General features: G+C 40.3%; 1 protein-coding gene across 1 annotated transcript in view; it reads left to right on the top strand.

Moving 5' to 3' along the window:
* The window catches only part of Slc7a11 (solute carrier family 7 member 11), a 68,493-nt gene extending 47,642 nt beyond the window's left edge, over positions 1 to 20,851 (top strand). Inside the window, exons 7-12 of the mRNA XM_028763668.1 lie at positions 8,989 to 9,112; positions 10,957 to 11,060; positions 11,855 to 11,951; positions 13,718 to 13,867; positions 15,190 to 15,367; positions 20,787 to 20,851. Coding sequence (XP_028619501.1) covers positions 8,989 to 9,112; positions 10,957 to 11,060; positions 11,855 to 11,951; positions 13,718 to 13,867; positions 15,190 to 15,367; positions 20,787 to 20,851 — 718 coding nt within the window. The remainder of the gene's footprint in view (positions 1 to 8,988; positions 9,113 to 10,956; positions 11,061 to 11,854; positions 11,952 to 13,717; positions 13,868 to 15,189; positions 15,368 to 20,786) is intronic.
* Positions 20,852 to 21,399: the final 548 nt, after the last annotated feature.

Here is a 21,399-nt window from a genome sequence, read left to right as displayed (position 1 = left end):
TGACTGCATGAAAGCATGATTTCCAAAAGGTTTTACTTTTTTCCTGAATGATAAAAAAATGGTAACATTCCACTTCTCTGGGAATATGAATCTTGATAGCTGGACAGCTTGAGAAGAGGAGAGGGAGGGCGTGACCAGGCTCTGTCATTCCGTGGGCCTCTGTGACCTTTTCAGGCAGCTGTCAACCGTTCTAGCTAGGAGTCTCCATCCTTACTTGCTTGACAATGACATATTATCTTTCCAGACTGGCAGTGTGCTTAGCCCGTCAACTCTATTTTTTCTCTTTACCTCCTTTCCTTGAACTGCTATGTCATGTGTACTGCAACAGGGGATTTGCCACTTTGTCTAAAGCAGACCATGGCTATTAGCTCCTTCGTCCACTTTATACTTTCCTTGCTAAGATCAGCTTAATCTAATATGATTATTTTTTCCTCAGTTACTATACTATTAAAATTATTTCCAACTTTCTAGGGTCAGAAATATACAGATGATGTAATTATTCATATGTAGGCACTTGAAAAAACAAATTCATATATTTAAGTTGTATGTTAGAAAGCAACAGTTGAGCCCCAAATGTTAACTAAAGCATAAACGAAATTCCTTGGGGGCATAATCTTAAAATTAATTAAAAAATTCTGGGTCACGTCATTTTTAACAAGATGATTTTGCATTAAAGCAAGAAAAGAAGATGTAGCTACTGATGGATGTGACTCTGCTCCAGGACTGACCACTGTCCACCTTCTAGACTGATTCCTAGAGATCTAATTTGAAAACTAGTTGTCTACTTGCCTATCAGATATGAAAATTTAAGAGATTGTCAACTTGATCTGATGTCACTGATCAGAGATATTGGAGCCAAATTTGGAGGCAGAAGTAATACTTTGTCTAAATTGAAAGGCTATGTGTTTATCTGTCTCATTTCTCATTATTTGTCAGATATGTGATTGGCTTAGTTTATGTGTGTGGCATGTTGTCAGTTTCTACTAAGTATACATTTCAGCCTGATAGAATTTTGTCACCAATTTGCATATACCACCCAGCAGTGGGTAAACTCAATATAGACTACCTTGCTTTTAGCACTGGAGTTTATTTAAATTTTGCATTGTTGAGGATAAAAGTGGGTAATTGTGTTTTTCTCTGTTAGATTGGTGGCATTTTTCAGGAGTTCAAGATACTTTGTAATGCTTTGAAATTGTGAGCAGTAAGATGGGTTTTTGCTGTTTCTGGGAAGTTTGAATAATGATTTACTTTCTCTATCTTAACTTGATCAGACAAATGTCCATTTTTATTTGACATTGTCATTTAAGCCATTAAGATTTTTATGTCATTCACTCCTCTGTTGTTAAACAAAATAATAGACTATACAATACTACTTAATAATGCCACATTTTTAGTCTTATCTAACCTAATTAAAATCTATAAATATAGAGAAAGAAATCCATACAAAGAAGTCCTTTATGCTTTGATTATTTTTAAGTTTAATTCTTGTTGAACTAACGATCAACCCACCCATGGGTTGTCTTCAAACCATTAGAAGGTTATTTTTTAATCTTATAATATCCCATTTTGGGTATGTATGCCTCCCTGGTAGGTTTTTGTCTAGGTTAATTTTGCAATTCATATTTCTTCCCATGGTATGACTTCCGCAGGAAGTACTCTTGCTGTCTTCTACAGAATAAATGTTCCCTCCCCCTACACCAAGGGGCAGGAAATGAAGACTTGGCTCATGTGTGGTCTTATTAGGAGGTGACATAGCGATTAAGAGGTGCAGCCTTATTGTTTGTCACTATTCCTGGAGAGAAGTGAACAAATAAATGGAGGGAACTAATATTAGGTTAAATTAAGTATACTCCCATAGTCCAACTTGATGAACCAATGAATTTACTGAGGTTACTTATAGGAATATGGGCGGAGAGTCAACTTACAGGAGCAGAAATGACTCAAAGACTACTGTGGCACTAAAACCTATCATGAGGTTTCCACAAAGGCTAGGAGCCTGGAGTACATTGCACAATCAGCAGGCGGCTCAGCAGGCGGCTCAACAGGCTGCTCAGCTGGTCTCTGTTTCTTGTAGGCAGCTGGATGTGCCTGAGATTGTCTTTCAGCAGTCCTCAACAAATGCATATGGAGGAAGAACTTCCTAAAGTTTTTGAGTTGTTTATTTATGAGTTTTAATGAGCTTCCCTTTAGGATGGACTTTCTGTCTCCTCTCAGAGCATCCCTAGACTCACAGGAGTTCTTTATCTACACACAGGCACTCAGGAAGTCTATTGAGTCAATCGAAGTTTACTTTTGCAGGAGATTATGAGACCTTGTTTCTTTTTTTTAACCTTAGTTTTGCTCTTTGGTCATGACATGAGAGGAAAGGATTTATCCCATTACACACTTCAGCCATGAAGTACTGCCTTGCCACAGTCCCAGGCAACAAGGTCAGGTGATTATACACAAAATCTCCAAAACAGTGAGGCAGAGGATGCTCTTCTCTTCAGATACTGATTCTCTGGGAGACTTTGTTACCATGACAGAGCATCAAGTAACATAGAAATCTTAGGGTAGATCTCAGCTAGGGCAGTATGCCATCTCAGCTTCTAACTCATTCATCCACTCAAACCCTGCTGTTAAGAATGAGTCATGTTCCTTCCTACACATGAGGAAGCCTGGGGGGGCTCTCTTTCTGGCTAGCTACTTCTTAGTAATAATGCAGTTTTAAAAGAGGAACACAAACTAGTGTGTAATTACGTGCCTTGTCTGTAAATCTGACTTTCAGTAACACCATTGTAAAAAGTGGTTCACTGAAACCTCAATGCATTTTGGCTCAAATCATGAGGAAACTAATGGAATTTTAAGAGGAAATATTATATGTACATCATGGCAAAAATAAGAACTAGCCACTACTGTGGAATTTAATTTATTACTATTAAGGTATTTCATCCTATGATTTAATTGCAAGCATTTAATTTAAAGCCAGTTTTGTCTTTATAAACTAGAACTTGCCTAAAATATGCTTATGTTTGTTCACGATAAATATAGATAACTATAGTGTATCCAGAGGACACACACTAAATCTTCAGAAAATGAGGAAAAATGAGATGCACATAATGCAAAGTTTTTGAGATTGTATAAAGTGGAAGCAAATGAAAATTTATGCCCACGCTACATTTTGCTGTATAATTTTATTTAGTATGAATTTATTCTGGGAGTAGGACAAGAAATAAAGTATTTACGGGATAAAATGCTTATATTTATGTTTGTGATTGCTTATTACCCTGTATTTCTGAGTCATAGGTTTGCATTTTTCTTCATCATTTGTCCTGCGAGGTTTGGGGCAAAACTTGATCCTTTATATCCTTTTTTTTTTTTGTCCTCTTTCTGTGCTTGCTGTTATACATTTCCATGTGTATTCTTTCTCCCAAGCCTCTGTGGGCTTCCAGTCTTAATCCTTGCCTGTTAATTCCTCAGGTCTCCTTTATGGACTTCTTTGCCTGTGGATGCAGAGAACAGTGAGGCTTAGATGAGACAATAACTGGTTTTGGAGTGTTTCAGCACAACTACCCATGGTCTTGCTGTGCTCCATGACAGAGAGGGGGACAGATAGACTTGAACTCAGTGGTATATTTGTCTGCTCTTCTGTCACAATGTGCTTCTTGTATCGATGTATTCAGCCGTGCTCCAGAACAGTCACTAGGCATGAACACAAATCCTTTAAGAACATTAAACAGGTTCATCTGGTATTTTCTTCTTGATACGTTTTTGTTTGTTTGTTTTTCTTTTACTGTCAAATTATACCTTCTCAGTTGCTTGCTACATCTACCCAAATGTGTTTCTACTTTTACTTTTTAATAGCCCATTTCCATGCTAAATGGATAACCAGAGATATAGTCACACTACACTAAATATTAATGAGGCAAAATCATTGAAAAATAGGAAATGCATATGAACTCAAACATTGGAAAATCATCAATGATAGTAATAATTGTCCCTGTTAAGAGTGTGAGGGAGTACACAGACACATTAGGTGGTCCAACATCTAGGAGTTGGTTAAGATATTGCTATGACTAAGACTCAGAACACATGAGTAACTCATGCACATAAAATCATGAATATGAAACATGAGGGAAGCTTTTTAAACGTATTCACATTTGATCCATCATATATGACTAAAGTCTGAAGAATTGAAAGAATTAATAGCAGTGATAATAAAATAAATGATAATTCTACAAAAGTAAGTTGGTGAATCTAATGAGAGAGACAATGATGTTTGAATTATTTTTTGGTCAAATCTGTGAAAAAAATCATATAAATCTTTCAAAGTCCCTGCAAGGTCACTATAGAGAAAATCTGAAATAAGTATGTCTCTAAAATAAATAGAAGATACTTAATATGATTATAGATACTTTATATTGCAGTGAGGCATGGCTGCGTTTCAATTTCATAAGAGCAAAGTCTCCCCTCCCCCCTTTTTTTTCAGCAGATTTTTAAAAATTCTTGGGAAATACTAGTTTGTTTTTTATCTATCTATCTATCTATCTATCTATCTATCTATCTATCTATCTATATCTCACATAATAAAAGTTTGCCATTCTTTGCTCTTTCTGACCATTCATGATGATTTTTCCTTTCTTTTGGTGAATGCCAATTTATGCATTGAAATATTAATGCATTCTAAATAGAAAGTTGAAACCTGAGCCACTTAGAAGGTTTTAGAGCATAGGAGAGTAAGTGGATGTGGTTTTTTGTTGTTTGTTTTTCTAAATAACTGTATTGTTTGCCATCATGTCCAGTTACACATCTCAAACAGAAGAGCAAATCCCTTGGAGTCACTGACTTCTAGGTCCTCATGGTGATAGACATAGCAGACTTGATTCATAACAGACTTGGAATATTTTGGTCAACCATTATGAAACAACCTTGCACCATCCTAAATTCAAGTGATCAGGATACTACTCTGGTCATCTGAGTAGCAAAATTCCCTTTGCTTTAATGTTTTCCTCAAATGGCTAGAGCATCAAGTGGCATTTACTCATTCAGATTTTACAGCAGCAGTTCCTGGCTAAATTGAATTCATGGAAACAGTCTCTTTGGTACTTAATCACAACATACCTATGAGCTTCTCCATGTGTGGTGACTGTTGGGTCATAGTCACAGACACAGGCATATGATGTGTAGTGTGCCTGTTGGTCTAATAATGTATCACTTATATGAAATATGTGTATCTATGGGCATACCAGGATCCTTCAGATCTTGAAGCTGAAATAAAAGTCATCATCAAACAGTCCAGATATCATTGCAACAGACATTCTGAGAGCTTGAAGCACAGAGAGGGCTGGGTTTGGCTTGCAGCTCTCCACTTATTGCTTCTGTGACCTTGGTCCATGTCACTGATCTCCGTGGGCCTTGGCTTCTCTTCCCAGAAGAGTATAGAAGTTAACTCATACTTAAACATACAGTTGTGAATTGTATTGATTTTATGTATCATTCCACAAAGATCTGAAATGCCACACCTCCATTTCAATAGCAATGGTCTTTGTAGAGGGTGGGGAGGTTATCCTGATTTCTAAAAAATGGATCTCCACCCATCACTTTTGAAGAGTGAGCCATCACCCATAACAACTAGAAAAGGAAAGGAGCTCCCGAGCAGGCACTTCAAAGTTCCAGGTTGGTAGCCTCAAAGAATGAAACATTCTTCTATGTATGCCAGCCTGGTTAGAGATGCCAATTTAAATTAGGCAGTAGAAAGACTAAGATATTTTTGAAGATAATTTTCAACTAATAAAACTACCAGCTACACATACTTACTGCCTGTTAATGGGAAAAAGTGTACGAGATAGTGGAAGGCTCTTGTCAACTTGTGTTTTGTTCATCATAACATGTTCAAACACTGAGAGCCGAGGGCTTACAGGTGTGCACTGCTCATACTTACCACAAAGCTAACACTTCTGTCGCTGTTTACGATGGATGGCCAACTCTCGGTCATTTAGAAGCTTTGATATACCCACGGCCTCTCCTCTCCTTCCTCTAATCAATTTCTTTTCCTGTGCCACTGGCCTTCCTCTTGGGTTTCTAACCATGCTTATCTGCCCTCTGCATCTAAAGACTCCAGGAAGATCACTCTGACGTGGCCTAATAGCTTTTATCGGCTCACCCAGTGGTTCTTGTGCTTTGATACTTGTAACCAGGACTTAACCACATGGTGCTCAGCCCTGATCAGGTCAACTGCTTGCCTTTGTGAAGGATGCTATTTATGCTGAGGCAACCACAAAATCTCCCCCACCCTCACCCCTTCCCTCAAAGTGAAAAGAAACTTGAGGATAGTCAGTAATGCTAGTGGCTCTGTAGCCACAGGGTCTCCAGTTCCCGTGGCTTCGTTTGATCTAATTAGAGAGAATTATTGGCATATTGTGGTCCAGAGCATAGCCTTTCTCTTTTTGTACTCTTATTTCAGGTGCCTGTGGTTGCCCCCCTCCCCCCAGAGCTACCAAAGTACTTTTCTTAATAACTCATTACAACTTATTTGACAAGCATGTTGATGTTTCTCCTTTTTATATAAAAATACATCTGGAGAAATTCACCAACTAGATATTTTCCTTCTAAACAACAACAACAACAACAACAAGTGATGAGAACATGTTCCTGGCGTTACCAATTGTGCTCTACAGAAGCATGACCAAAACGAATCTCCGAATTTTTCCCCTTCCCTTACAGCAAACCTGTTAGAAATGTACTCTTGATAAGACTTTTTTGGCTCACTTAGTATTCTACAGTTTAATTTTCATGAACATTGGTAGAGTTAAGGAAACCATACATACTTCAGGGTTAAAATGCCCTGATTTCAAGTGAGGTCATGCACATATCCAAATCTCGGCTTCTACTTACCTGCTGAGCATCCTTGGACAGTTACATAAACACCAAAGACTCCATTTCTTCATAAATAAAACAGTGCTTATGTTTGCAGCTCACAGGAATCTCCAAGGATAAAGTGAGGGTCATATGTGAATGCTTAATAGAACTTTGGGGCAGTTCAGTCCAATGGCTGAACCGACTGCTGCTTTGTTTGGTAGTGGCACAGTGAGAAAGCAGGGCTAACCTAGAAGGCTGAGTTAGCAAAGCCTGCCCTCTGCTAAGATACTGAAAGCCCCATTGAGAAACACTCATCCCAAGAAAGGTGGGGTGTGGAGGTGCTGGCTTCAAGGTGCTGGGGAAGGGTGCTCAGTTCCATGCTGGAGGACCACACTCTCAAGTTTCACATACATTTCTCTGTTACTTTTTTTCAGAATTATAGAGTGTGACCTTACTTTTTTTTTTCTTGCACAAGTTAGTATCACACTGCACTGAGCAAGGTCAATTCAGTTTTTATTAATATAGAACCTTGACATACCTTAATCAACCATGTGCTTGGAAGGAATGGTGGAGGTTCTGTTTCTCTCCTCTTCAGGTGGGGCTACTATGCAAGCTAAAAGCTCCCAAGTTCAAAATAGCTCAGTGACTGGCTAGGAAGGAGGAATCCTCACTTTTCCTTTCTACCCCTCTGCATTGTCATTTGGTTCCAGAGCCATAGAATGTATCTTTAATTGTCTCACTGCCTTGTATTTCATTGGCTCAGTGACTTTTTTTTAATTTAAATTTAGTACATATCAATTACAGCTAGCAAGGTCTGTTATGGTGCTCACGGGGAAATTCCACGGGACCCTCTTCACACTGGGGATGGAGAACATCTGCTACTTTTGTGTTCGGATGCCAGGATTTAGAGGTCAACGCTGAAGGCTTTGGGGATCAGGGCAAGTGTCAGGCTGCAAACAGCATAATGAATGGCAGTAGCTGACTAGCTTGTTTAGCCTGTTCTCGGCAGGGGAAATTGCCATTCTGTATAATGAGCTGGGACTTAGTGTGTTAAACACATCTAGCTTGGCAAGTGAGGTTGTCCATGCTTTTCCCCTCCTGGTTCTGCACTGCATTTTCATCTTGGAAGAAATTATATTGAGGTCTTCATTAGTGGCACCCTGCAGGGTGAGGCCTCTATGAGGGCTGATAGCAGGATGGCTTTACAAGAGAACTGGACAGCTTTTGTGAAGGGAGTTGAAGGTTTAAGTTGCCTGAACTGGAAAGGGTCTGAAGAGGCGATTATGTTAAGCAAGTAATGTGTATCGGTAACATGGAATCAAATTATGAGGGTCAGTAGCTTCCTGGCTTTTCCCACTGCATTAAATGAAGACATGAGATTGCATTTGTGCTGGGTACTTCTTGAGGCCACACAGTGTCAGCACTGTCCAGTCGTCCATACTTCACAGCATGCCACCCCTAATTTCATGGGATTATCTGCACGGCTGCTTTATTAGATGCTCGTGATCTTGAGAGTCCTTTGAACTCACAGCAGGGCCGTGCAGAGTCATTATTGTGAACACTTCCCTTACATATAAAATTCTTATACCATCATCGCCGTCATTTTAAGAAGATGGATACAGCCCACTCTCTTGCTTCCAAAACTTTGCACTTACTTGTTTTCACCACAAGCCACCTCAGGGGAAAACCCTGAGTGTGAAAGATGCTTTGGAGGGCTCCCTTTAAACAGCTGTCAGTGTGGTGGATTAATAGTGGAGAGGCCTATGGGCCTCAGGTCAACAACATCAGGAGCACAGGAGTGATGCTGATCCCATTAAATCAGAAACCCAGGGATGGGCTCAGTGGCCTGTGCTTTAACAAGCCTTCCAGGTGATTGTAAGGACAGTGTGGCAGTAACAGTCATGGTGTAAAGAGTAGGATAGACCCACATGTTTGGGGATAGAGCAATAGACGAGTCATACAAAATGCCTGCCCCCATGGATCTCATTAAATTGCAAAGGTACTTTGTTCTGATAAAATGTTCTTCCATATGCCAACAAAGCCCTCAGTTATGGCTGGTGCCATGACATCCATCTCTGGAACTAGTCTTCTGTATTCTTTGGTAGCAGAAAAAGCGAAATGACCCGTACATGATGTCTTTGTGTCTTTCAGAACCATCCCTCTTGCAATCTGCATCTCCATGGCTATCATCACAGTGGGCTACGTCCTGACAAATGTGGCCTATTTTACAGCCATTAGTGCTGAGGAGCTGTTGCAGTCCAGCGCTGTGGCGGTGGTAAGTCTAAGTTACAGTCCTAACAGCTTGAATTTAGGTTAACGAGTCAACGAAGCTTTATCATGGTTTCCTCCAGGAGAAAGCATCTCGAAGTCACTAATCTTTTCTTGACCTGAATGATAATATTTTGATTATCATTTTGATTATTAATTTAGAGCACACCTTACTTAGCATGTGTCATATGATAACAGGTAACCTCTACCCTGAGTTCTCTTTGTTATTTTTTTTAATCTCCTAAAAAGCATTTTTATATAAAGCTGCCTAAAACTCCTCCATCGAGGCTTTCTTACAAAGAGGAAATATTTTCCCAAAGTGTTTCTAAGGACAGGTGGAGTTACTGAATACAAATCAATGCAAGTTTTGATATGCAAAGTGAAACCCACTCTTCTCATTTCTGGTTATAAACTTTTCAAATGTTGCCTTGAATCCTCTCCCCAGAGTATCATTCTAGAAATTTCAGGAGGACTATGTCTATTTATCTATTTGTAGCATAACCTTGGAATAGCAGTGTTGGGGTATTTATAAATTTGGGGACAGCTAGGCAATTAAATGTTACAGAGATGTTATGCAGAGATGCTTCTGTAGTACTTGAAGAAGCCAGCGTGCACTGTAACTCCTCAAGAGCGACATACATATAATCCCAAAGCATTTCCACAAATTTATTTGACACGGGGACTATATTTGCTTCCAAAGATCATGTTATGAGACTGCTTTTTCTGTAACACATACTTGTATTTGCTCAGACGTTTTAACTCTTTAAGAAAGAATTCACTCATTAACTTAAAACCAGGAAGGGTGAAAACGTAAACACATCCAGGGACACTCCCATCACCAAGGGCAGTTCCTTTTAATGTAATATCACTTCCTATCAGCAACACCCACAGGGAATGGTTATCTCCTGTTTTGTGAACCAGTGTCTGAGGTCACAGTATGAAAAGGGCTTTGTCCACTGCCGCCCTGTCAGGCAGTAAAAGACACAAAGCTTCCGGGTGTCTGGTCGGTTGCCTCAGGTTTCTAGGCAAAGGGCAGCACTAATGTGGAGAGCATAATGGGGTCTGTTAATTGCAAGGCACCAGCTGCATCACGGACAATGAAAAAAATCCTATATTAACCAAAAAAAAAAAAAAATCCTTTATACAAATGTGCAGGACTGCCCGTGTGACAGCCTAGGAGGAAACCTTAGAACTTTGTCTATCATTTATTCATATTTTCCTGTCGATTGTCAGGATTGTGTTCTGGCTTTTTACAGGAAACCCTGGAAGGAAATGACAGCCTTGTAGGGTGGGGGAGGGCTACTCCATAAACAAACAGGTTCAGCTGGTAGGGCTTACATGGGGTAAATAACTTTCAGACTGGCTCGCTCAGGCGATGAAACGGTCAACCTGTCTATTGTTTGGATTTATCCCCATGCACTAAGGTTGGTACGTGAAACAAGTACCTGTAACCCTCGCAAGTGTGTATCTATACCTCATCATACAAAGGCGGCTTTCTGGGATTGTGCAGAACAATTTCTGTCTCTTAAAGTAGAATTTCCGAACTGAGCCCCTTCCTCTTATCAAAGGCGATAGTTGATAAAGAGTCAGTAAACGGATCGTTGCTTTGGAGGGACGGAGAAGGCGACTGTTTAGACCTTTGCCCACAGGTCTGAGACAAGCAATGCCATGCTACCCGCTTCTGATGATTGTCTTGTGGAGTCAGTTTGACCCTAACGAAAAAGAAGGATTATAAAACATTCACGTAGCAGCAGGCTAATAGAAAGTCAAAGAGCAAGTTTGGCCTAAATTGTTTCATTTTATTCCACTTTCGGGGAAAGCATTAATTTGCTCCGTTCTTTCCTTCCTCAGACCTTCTCTGAGCGGCTGCTGGGAAAATTCTCATTAGCAGTCCCGATCTTTGTTGCCCTCTCCTGCTTCGGCTCCATGAACGGTGGTGTGTTCGCCGTCTCCAGGTGAGCGAGTTCATGTATTTTCAGAAACACATTTCTGTTTTAGAGATTGGATGTGATAAGGATAGCTTTAAAAGAGAAAAGCAATAGTTCCTCCAGAACCTGTTGTTTTTAAAGGGATATGCGAGTTCCTCTTAAATTCCAGTGAAGCATGTTTCATTCTGTCCAGTAGAGGGCGCTGTGTGTCTACACATAGCCCACTCTGAGTAGCACATGCAGCATTTTTTTTTTTTTTTAAAGACTGTCTACAGGGTCTTATAACAGCTTTTATTTCTAGCGATAAAGTCTTTTGTTTTTCTGAAGGTGCCACGAAAAAGAGTAAAGTCGAAAGCAGAAATCACCACCCCACCATCTGTAACTCTTTTTCTTAGTTTGATAGTACAAAAATCTTTTTTGTCTATTTATGTTACAATTTAAATTAGAGAAAGGTTAACACTACATGCATGTACATGTGTGTACATGTACAATGCATGTGTGCTAGCTTGGACTGACACTAGCAATCTAGCACTGAATTTGCCACCAGCTACTCATGTATAGGAAGAACTCCATGCAGTGCAATATTGCTATTGTTTTTCCTCAGAGCAATAAAAGGTATTTCCCAGACACTGTATGTCCTGAAATGAGACTTAGGATGGAATCTGCCCTTTGTCTGCAAAGCACAATCCAAATGACCAGATAAGACATGCCAAGATGCCTAGCATGAGAAAGATGCATTCATGCTGCTTCAGGGATTTAAAACATTTTCCCATTTGAATGATTGATTCTATAGTCAACTTCACCGTTTTTTCTCCCCACAGGTTATTCTATGTTGCATCTCGAGAAGGGCACCTTCCTGAAATTCTCTCCATGATTCATGTCCACAAGCACACTCCTCTGCCAGCTGTTCTTGTTTTGGTAAAGCATATTAACAAGTAACTGTAGATATAACCTCACAAACTGTTTAGGAAGGAGGGAATGGAACAGGCATCCCGATTCACCACTCAGTTGGTGCTCAGTGTAACATGTTTGGGAGGCCGGAAAGTTTGCCATGGCTTGCTTTGACTCCCTGTTTTTGATGTGCGTAGGATGCCCTGGGATGTGACCCACCTCAGTTTCCGTTTCACCTTTGCAGAAATTTGTGAGGTGTGAAGGGAAATGAAGGCTGTGGTTTCTCTCCTTGGCAGAGAACCTCAAAAGAAAGAAAAGGAAAAACCATGAGGATACAATCTAAACTCCAGACTCAGAGTTCAGCTAAAAGCAGACTGTGCAAAAATTATCCATTGTCTCCTCTTGACTCCTGTCATACAACATAATTCAAAGCATAGATAAAACACTAAGCAGTGAAATGATTCTCTAAGAGGAACTGATACCTATAAGGGCAAAGAGAAGAAAGAAAACCCCTAAATGTAAATTGACGCTATGGAATTATCTAGGCTGGGAACAATATTTGAGAAATGTGGGATACAAAAGGCTATAAAAGGTGTAAGAGCCCTCAAATACCCATCTGCAATGCTACAGTCATTTTTCCCCCTCTGATTTTAGTAACATTTTTTTCTTAACCAGAATCTGTTGTCAAGAGCACCCTAGGATGCATTGAACATTCTTTTTTTTTCTTCTCCATGCATTAAATTTGTTTCAGAATGTTTCCTTGAAATTTCTTTTGAAAGTACGCATACGCTCTGTGCGCAATCTGGAAGCTAACATCACTTGTGGGAACAGGATGTATTATTCCGTGAAGAGGGCTTTCGTGGGAAGCCTCTGCTATCGCTCACGCTGTCCTTGGCTTTTTCAGCTGCAGAGTCCTGCTCTGATGTCCTCGTTCTCTATGTTTATTCTTCCCTGGTCTTGAGGGTCACACACAGTTAGCACAAGGGGAGAGTTGACCTGAAGTAAGAAGAGGTCAATGTTGTGCATTCAGAAGCCAAGAGCTTCACCCTCAGATGGCTGTTGCCTGTGTGTGGGCTCCAAGAGCACTTCAGAAATCATGTCAGAGCTTCCTTAGAGTTTCCCAGTTATCTGCATTTAATATTTATTATTGGCAGCTTGCTAATTGATTCTGCATGATTTTGAGTGTTTGGATGTTTTCTTTTTTCTTTTTTATTCTTTGGAAACACAATGTCTCAGGGAAGGTGTGCCTGTACACATTGCTAGTCTCACAAGCATGAGAACTTGAGTGTAGTCCCTCAGAACCAATGCTGGCATGGTAACTTGCACTGATAGTCTCAGTACTGGGGAGGCAGAGACAGAAGGCTCCCTGGAGATCATTGGCTAGTCAGCCTTGCCTACACTGCCAGTTCTAGACCAATGAGAGATCCTATCTCACATGGCAGAAATGTCTTCTGGCCTCCACATATACAAATATCCCTGCATTTATACACCTGTACACTTGTGGAAAGATGGACACTCTTCTACACAAAAACAAAACAACAGAAAGTAGATTCTCTCTTTTCCAATGAAAAAGGAACTGACAAAATAACAAAACAGCACATTTTTACAAGATTCCAACTGAAATTCCAATTCCAAGTTTGTCAAATCTAGACTTTGGTCAGGATGATAGCTTAGCATTATAAATAACTACTGGATGGGACACTTACACTGTGAGATGATGGTGGTACTGTTTGGTATTACCTGGTCCCTCTTAGTTCCTTTCAATTACTTTGTCTCTCCTCCTCCACCCCCAGCATCCTTTGACAATGATAATGCTCTTCTCCGGAGACCTCTACAGTCTTCTGAATTTCCTCAGTTTTGCCAGGTGGCTTTTTATGGGTCTGGTAGTCGCTGGGCTGATTTATCTTCGATACAAACGCCCAGATATGCATCGTCCTTTCAAGGTAACCTCGGCCATCTTGATGGGTTTACATAAATCTCTCTCCTAATACCTAGCCCTCTTTTATGTCTTAACTTGATGATGGGGAGTTTCGGTGGGGTAGGGTGCCGTGGAGTAAAATATGTAACTCTTTCAGGGAGCACCTTCTGTTGCACTTCACTGGGGAAACTACATGCATTTTTAAGTATGATATAGTGAACTTGTCACAGAATGTATCTGTGAGAACAGACAATGTTAAAAGATACTTTTCACATTGGGTTTTCATGCATGGCTTGGGTATGTTCAGAGAGTGGCATATCCTACTCTTCATACTAAATGGTTGCAAACAGCTAGGCTGTGAAAGAAAGAGTACTTCATTTGTTAAAACTAGGCCAAGGGTGCTGCTTTACAGATTAAGTATTTTAGTCCTCATTGTAACTTGTTAACATTGGGGTAGTTTTCCCCCATATACTCTGAAGCAGCAACTCTCCCCCAGTGGCTGAGACCCCTTTGGGGTTCAAATGTCCCTTTCAGAGGGTTGTATAAAACCATTGAAAACACAGATATTTACATTATGATTCAAAATAGTATAAAAATTACAGTTACAAAGTAGCAATGGAAATAATTTTATGGTTGGGGGTGGGAATCACCACATAAGAAACTGTATTAAAGTGTTGCAGCATTAGGAAGGTTGAGAAGCACTGCTCTGAAGACATATGAAATACTAAAGGAAGAGCTCACCACTGAGTAGGTGACCATTTACTCTACCTGGCAGTTTCCTTTGGCAGGGCTGGAGAGCAGGCTTGTCATTAGTCTTAGATGTCTGTGGGTCAGTGTGATCTCACTATTTATTTGCTTTTAAGACTTAGCACAGATAATGCTGCCAGTCATGTTATCAGGATTTGCCTCTAATTGTATTCATTGCCACATGCTCACAGCATCTTTATTAGCTGTTGACTAGGAGATGGCCTGTTTCATTCCCATTGGGTCTTATTGTAACTCTCAACAGGAAATCAATATCCACTGAAAGGCTTTAACATGTAGCAAAGCCACTGGCGCTCTTGACTCCGTGTGAAATCGGGTTCTAATTGTGATTATCTAAGAACCAATCTCCTAAGATGAAAAATGTAAAATCATGTTGATACTTTCCTAGCAAAGAAATTTGAGTAGACCGTCAGCTAGGAAGCACACTTTCCTAGCTCAAGACTTGGTCCACATGCTCTAAAGCAAGTTAAGAGACTATACCTACCTAGTGCATGCTCTGGGATGACCTGGTCACATGGCTCACACCCTCCACTCTGGTCTCTTGTGCTGACATGAAACTGTTTTCCTTTGGCTGCATTTCAGGTGCCTCTGTTTATCCCAGCGCTATTTTCCTTCACCTGCTTCTTCATGGTTGTCCTCTCCCTTTACTCGGATCCGTACAGCACTGGGGTCGGCTTCCTTATCACCTTGACTGGGGTCCCTGCATATTATCTCTTCATTGTATGGGACAAGAAACCCAAGTGGTTCCAACAATTATCAGGTAAGTGTTTTAAGCATCTTGGCCTTGGCTAGATACTGTGTAGTAGAAAACCCATTAAGCTGTACATAGCTAATATGCATCTCTTTAAAACTAAAGCTACAAGTGGTACAATGGTCAGTTAAACTAAATTACTGCATTGTAACTGCAGCATAAGGAGAAAGACAGGAAAGGCATGTAGAGTGCAGCCCTGTGGGGTATTTAATTCTGGTGATTGTAGTCACTGGAATTTTAGAGAAGGAATAGCTTCTTTAGGTAGAATTTTTTCAGTGCTCCCCACTGCTCTTTTGAATCCACTAGTGACATAGTGATTGTGTTCTTTGAGCAAAGTCTAATGACTATCATATCATTAAGTTGACCAATGATATAAGGTTTTTTGAAAAGTGAGGTAGAGGCCAGCAAATGTCTTAACCAGCATGGCTGTAATACTACCTTGTTAGGAAAAGTGAGCCAAAGAAGTTTCCAGTAACAACAGCAGCAACAGTAACCAAGCCAAGAATAGCAGCTTTCTTGAGTGGTTTCTTTGTGTTTGCTCATGTGTGACCACTTTCTCCTAACAACCATTTATGTAGTAGACACCATTGTCCATATTGCACAGACTTTGAGTTACATCACCAGAGAATTCAAGTCGCTCTTCCAAGTCATGTGGGTGTAAGTAAAAGAGCCAGGACTAGAACTCAGCTACTTGGCTTTGAAGAGGCAGTACAGGACACTGAGGGTAGAAGAGAAGAGGTTGAGGCTAAAGACACAGAAGGGGCATTCGTGGTTTCCAGTTAGGATGTGCAGTAGGAAATACTGAAGAACACTTGGTTAGAAGGTGGCTTTGGAAGAACCTCGGTGTCAGAGGCTTATGAGCTCTTTCCCCATCTTCACAATCTCAGATTCCCTGAGGACCCGTGTCCCAGATTCTGTTTCCTGCACCCAGGTGAAGAAGGCGGGGCTCAGCAAGAGGGAGAATTTAGAATTAGGTATACAGGGCCTGGAGCCTTACATCTAGGATTTGAACTCACATTTGCTGGACATCAAAATCCACTGCACCGCGGCAAAAATATCAGACCAAAACATTAGAGAGGCCTTGAGCACGGCAGAAAGCCTAGGAGAGCCAGCAGCCTTTGGGCGGGGCAGGGGAGAACAAAGGGAAATTCCATCCTGTTGTCCCACCTAGAAGGCTTTCTGTCTTTCCTTGTGCAGTCAGCCTGCTCTAGCTGGTCTCCCTTTCACTAACACAGGCGGGCTTCAGGCCACTCTGTCAGTTCAGATCAGGCATTTTCAAATGTGATCTTTCTTTGTTGCCCTTCTGTGCTCGGGTAATTTTGGAGATTTTGCTCTCTTTCTTCCTCCGATGATGTTTTGAGTATCTCCAAGGCTGCTTGCTGCATTAGCCATCTGTGGAAGGGAACTGCTGTGGAGGAAACCCAGGATGGTTGTTGGATCTCGGGACGCTGTTAACCCTTACTAGCGACAAGGCAGAATGCTCTGCTTTAAACTGTGATCAGTGCTGCTCTTTATCTTTATAGATGCCTTGAAAGGAAGTGGGGATAAATAGCAGTCCTCTGTAACTCTGTTTAATTTTCCTCTTAGGCAGCGTTCTTGTAGTAAGATAAAGAAAATTCATAATATTTATTGCTACAGAAGCAAGTATTTTCTTAGCCTTTGGCCAAAAGAAAACACACAGATGAAACCAGGGAGTACCCAACCCTTCCCCAAAGGGTTCTAACTTTGTGTTAGAGAGAAAACTCAACGTGAGCTGGGAGACAGGAGAGGCTTGCCCAGAGCACTTGGTTTAGGAGTTTAGTATCATGTTGCTTTGCCCAGTGAAACTCTCTAGTCTCTATTTTTTTTTCTTTAACCTTAGTATGTGTGAATAGATTAACCCTGGGAAAATGTGACAGTCTGGCAAAATGTACCATGCCGGGGCTGTTTCCAGAAATTGTAAACTAGACATCCTTCTGGTGCATAGACACCAGTGCAAGGCTGATTGGCACGGGCAGGGACTGCTCCAAGACTAAGGAAGTGAGATTGTTAGAGATCTGATGAATGTCTCTGGCCACAGGATGCCAGTATTGAACCACTTTTTATGTGATAGCATCTTCAGAGCTAGAAGAAAGCACTCTCTTAAGGGGGTAGTCAGAGATGCGGAAAGCTTTCTCCTCTGTCTATAATGATGGGGCAGACATTTGGTTGTTTATATTGTTTTTATTATATTTGTATTATGTTATAAATATATTTATATACCTATTTTATGTATTATATATTATATTTGTATATTATATATTATAATTTATATAATTGTAATATATATCTTGTATTACAAATTATATAAATTGTACGTAATATATATTATATATATTTATATTATTCACAAATTCACACACAGACAAACTTCTTAGAGGAGGAAAAGTGTGCAGTTTCACCCTAATATGTTTGGATACACAGAATACTAGACCCAGGAAACCCAGGCCAGGGCTAGCAACAGTCATTGAACTTGGTAGCTGCTAGTTATCCACCCAACCCTGTTGTAGCTGAGAGCCATTCAGAAGACTAGCAGTCAGCTCCTCTTGCTCAGGGAGAGATACAGAGGCAGCCCTGTTCAAATAAAATCTTTGGTTGTAAAAAGGGGGAAAAAAGGGAAAAAGAATTTACTCTGGCCAACATGAACAGAATGCCTATAATCCATCTTTGTGGACAGCAAGCTTGTAATTCGAGAGCCTAAAAGCACACACTGGTCAAAGTCTGTCAAGGTAGCTTCATTTGGAAACAGTCCACTGAACGCTGGTGAATGCATTTACAAAGTTTTCCTGAAGGTTAGAGTTTACCATTTTAATTCATTAAGTTTGCCTGTGTATTTCTCAGGGGCTCAAAAGATGTCCCACTAAATAAATATAAATAAATATAAAAATTAATATGAAAGCATTGACCTCCTCCCCCCTTTAAGAGAACATACTGTTATTTGTAATGTAATTTCTGGGACCGGAGAGCTTTGCACTGCTTCCCAAGCTCGCTCAGTCCTGGCTGTTGCGCCTCTGCGGATCCCAGGTGTGATGAGTGAGTGAGATTGTGTGAAGTCAGTTGTAGTTCTGGTTTACTTTAAGAACAACAAGGGAGGAAGATGGAACCTGAAATCACTGCACGGCTGTAAGGTTCTGTAGGTTGTAATTATGGAAAACTCCAACTGTAGGTCATCAACTTACCTTTATTTGAAAAGATATTAATATGGATTTATTATTGTATGGCCACTAATCTTATTGTGAGGGTGAATAGGGTATATGACACTCCAAAGACACATGTTCTGCAGTGTTTCTAGAAGCCTCCTTGGTTCTAATGAGCACCTGTGCCTGCCCCACTGTCGTAGGACAGCTTAGAAGGAAATGCTGGGAAACCACTGTGTACCTAAGGCCAAATGTCTTTCTGAGCACCCCATCATAATAACCGTTACAGCACCACTAGGACCCTGAAGGGAGAGCTGGGGAGAATGTCAGCTGGGCTGGTTAGGCTAAACCATCCACTCTGGGTCTTTGTCTTGCTCTGCTGAGAGGAGGGTAGAAACTCCACTTTCAGAAGGACACAGGGGCACCCCAGTTACTGCTATTGTCTGGAATGGATGCAAAGTTCCCACACCAGGGAGTGAAAGATCTAAGAACATGACGTGAGGACCTACGTTGTGAGAAAACAGTAGGAATGAGCTTTGATGTCAGGAGTGGAGGACTGAAGCTGAGTGAGAAGACAAGACATAGAGATTAGCTTAGGGGTCTATGCAGGGATGCCTTTGAGACATGAGCTTGAGGCCTTGTTTCTTTAACCCCATTGCTTTTCTTTACAACTGTGGTTTTTCTTTTTACCTGACTACTATCAGTTACTTAGCTCCTTGTCTACATATAAGAGCCACCTTCCCTGAACTATTGATAGACAATTTTACTATAAGCCTATTTTCATAGGATAATTTTACCTTTTCTGCAAATATGGGGTTTGGTTGTTGCTTTCATGGCAGAGTGGACTGTATAAAATATAATTTATTTAAGAAATATATAAGGTTTATCACTTGACATAACTATACATAAGGCCCCTTCCAATAAACATAGGGTTAAAAACAAATAAACAAAAACAAAACAACCTCCTCCCCCCCAAAAAAAAGACCAACCACACAAGGCAAACTACCTCAGGGATTATGGCTGTATTTGCTACTTTTCTTTCTTCAACAACAATATACCAGACAAGAGACAACTTAGGAAGGAAGGTTTGCTAGTTGAGGTGACTACAACCCATTCTGGGTGGCTAGTCTTCCTGTCTTCAGCAAGGGAGCAGAAGCCAAGTAGACACTGTATAGGAAGTAAGACTGTTATAAAGTTTCCAAGTCTGCCCTCTTAACCCGCATTCTCCAGTGAGGCTATACCCCTAAACCTTCTACAGCCCTCCTAAACAGTACCAACAGATGGAGACCAAGTGTTCAAATGAGGAACATTTAGCAACACCACAATGAGCAGAGAGGAAAGGATAAAAATAGCTTTTTAAGTGTAGTTACATATTGCTTGCAAGGGCTAGCTAGAATAGCAAGTCATCAGAGAAGAGAAGACTGTCTGGACAGGAGATGATTTGGGTCTGGAACCTTTTAGAGGATGGTAGATAGGCTTCTCTAAGATTAGGAGACTTTGGAAGATGTTCTATGGGGATTGGTGACAACAAGAAAAAAAGAATATCCCTAAGGCCATCACCACTGATCCCAGCACCCTAGGTCTGTAGTCAGAACGTGTCCTTAGAAGTAATGCTACCCAGGGGTTATTATATTTTGGTATCTGTTAGAGTTACCTCTTGCTGAGTTAAACCTTCAGCTTCTAAATTAGGAGACTGAGCCCTAGACTTGAAGCAAAATCAGAATTGTGGAGGGTGCTTAATGTGCTTGGTCTAAGGACCAGACCTTAGTGACCCAAATTAGTCCAAGTTTCTCATTCTATTCATGAGATAGACAAGGTCTTGATAATTAAAGTAATTTGCTCAACAGTACTACAGATTAGACACAGGAGATATTATTATCCTGACTGTCCCAAGAAATTGGTTGTCATCCCCTATGTAAAAAAAAGAACAAACCCATTTTGGGCTGAACATGAAGAATATTTGTAAACATTTATTTATATCTTGGTCCCATTGTCTCAAAATATTTTCAGCCTCCTGGTTAATAAATAAATGTTCTTATTTGAGTGCAAAATATTAATAAATTCTTACTGAGAGAGCATCATGGAAAGCTGTAAAAATGACAAGTCAACTAATTGAGGATGATAGGATTGTAATGAAGTAAATAATTCTTGAAAGTGCTCTGTAAAGAAGGGAGCTGTGTATTCTCAGTATTCATCCCCAAATAATTCACGTTTTTCTATTTTTATGCCGCTATGATTTTCATGCATTTTAATTTCTCCTTATTTCTTTATAGACAGAATAACCAGAACATTACAGATTATCTTAGAAGTTGTACCAGAAGACTCTAAAGAATTATGAACTTAATGCATCAAAAGCTTGGCCATCTGCCCAGGACCGAGATACAAAATGGATCTTTATTTCAAGAAAACATAACTTTGATGATGGACTAACGGAATCAGTTATCACTCTGCATATCCTCTAGTGTATTCAAATTAATTTCTGAGCAACTTACTGGTAACTCCATGTATTTGTAGCAGGCTAATATGTAAGTCATACAGTGAGGCAAGCTCACAGTTCTTGAGTCTAGTGCCTATCTGCTGAGGGAGAGGAAAATCCTAAGGGCATTGGCCCTTGGGCTATCTCATTTTCTACAACATTTCTTATGACTGAGAACCTTGAATAGAAGACCAAAATGGTTTCTGTATATATAAATATATGAGGTCTGTAAACATAGCTTTACCTACTGGGGACATCTATACTGTGAAAAGTATTTTGGTTTTTTTTATTTCTCTGAAAAAAAAAAGTCACTATTGTAGCAAAGAAGGCAGAATAACTTTGACATTGTCCTTGGATTGTTTTCCCTTAGTAATCAACATGGCCGTCACTTATCTTCCAATAGCTTATAC

Source organism: Grammomys surdaster, unplaced genomic scaffold, assembly GCF_004785775.1.
Source record: "Grammomys surdaster isolate TR1022 unplaced genomic scaffold, NIH_TR_1.0 139, whole genome shotgun sequence".
Classification (NCBI taxonomy): Eukaryota; Metazoa; Chordata; class Mammalia; order Rodentia; family Muridae; genus Grammomys; species Grammomys surdaster.
This window is presented reverse-complemented; position numbering and strand designations above follow the sequence as displayed.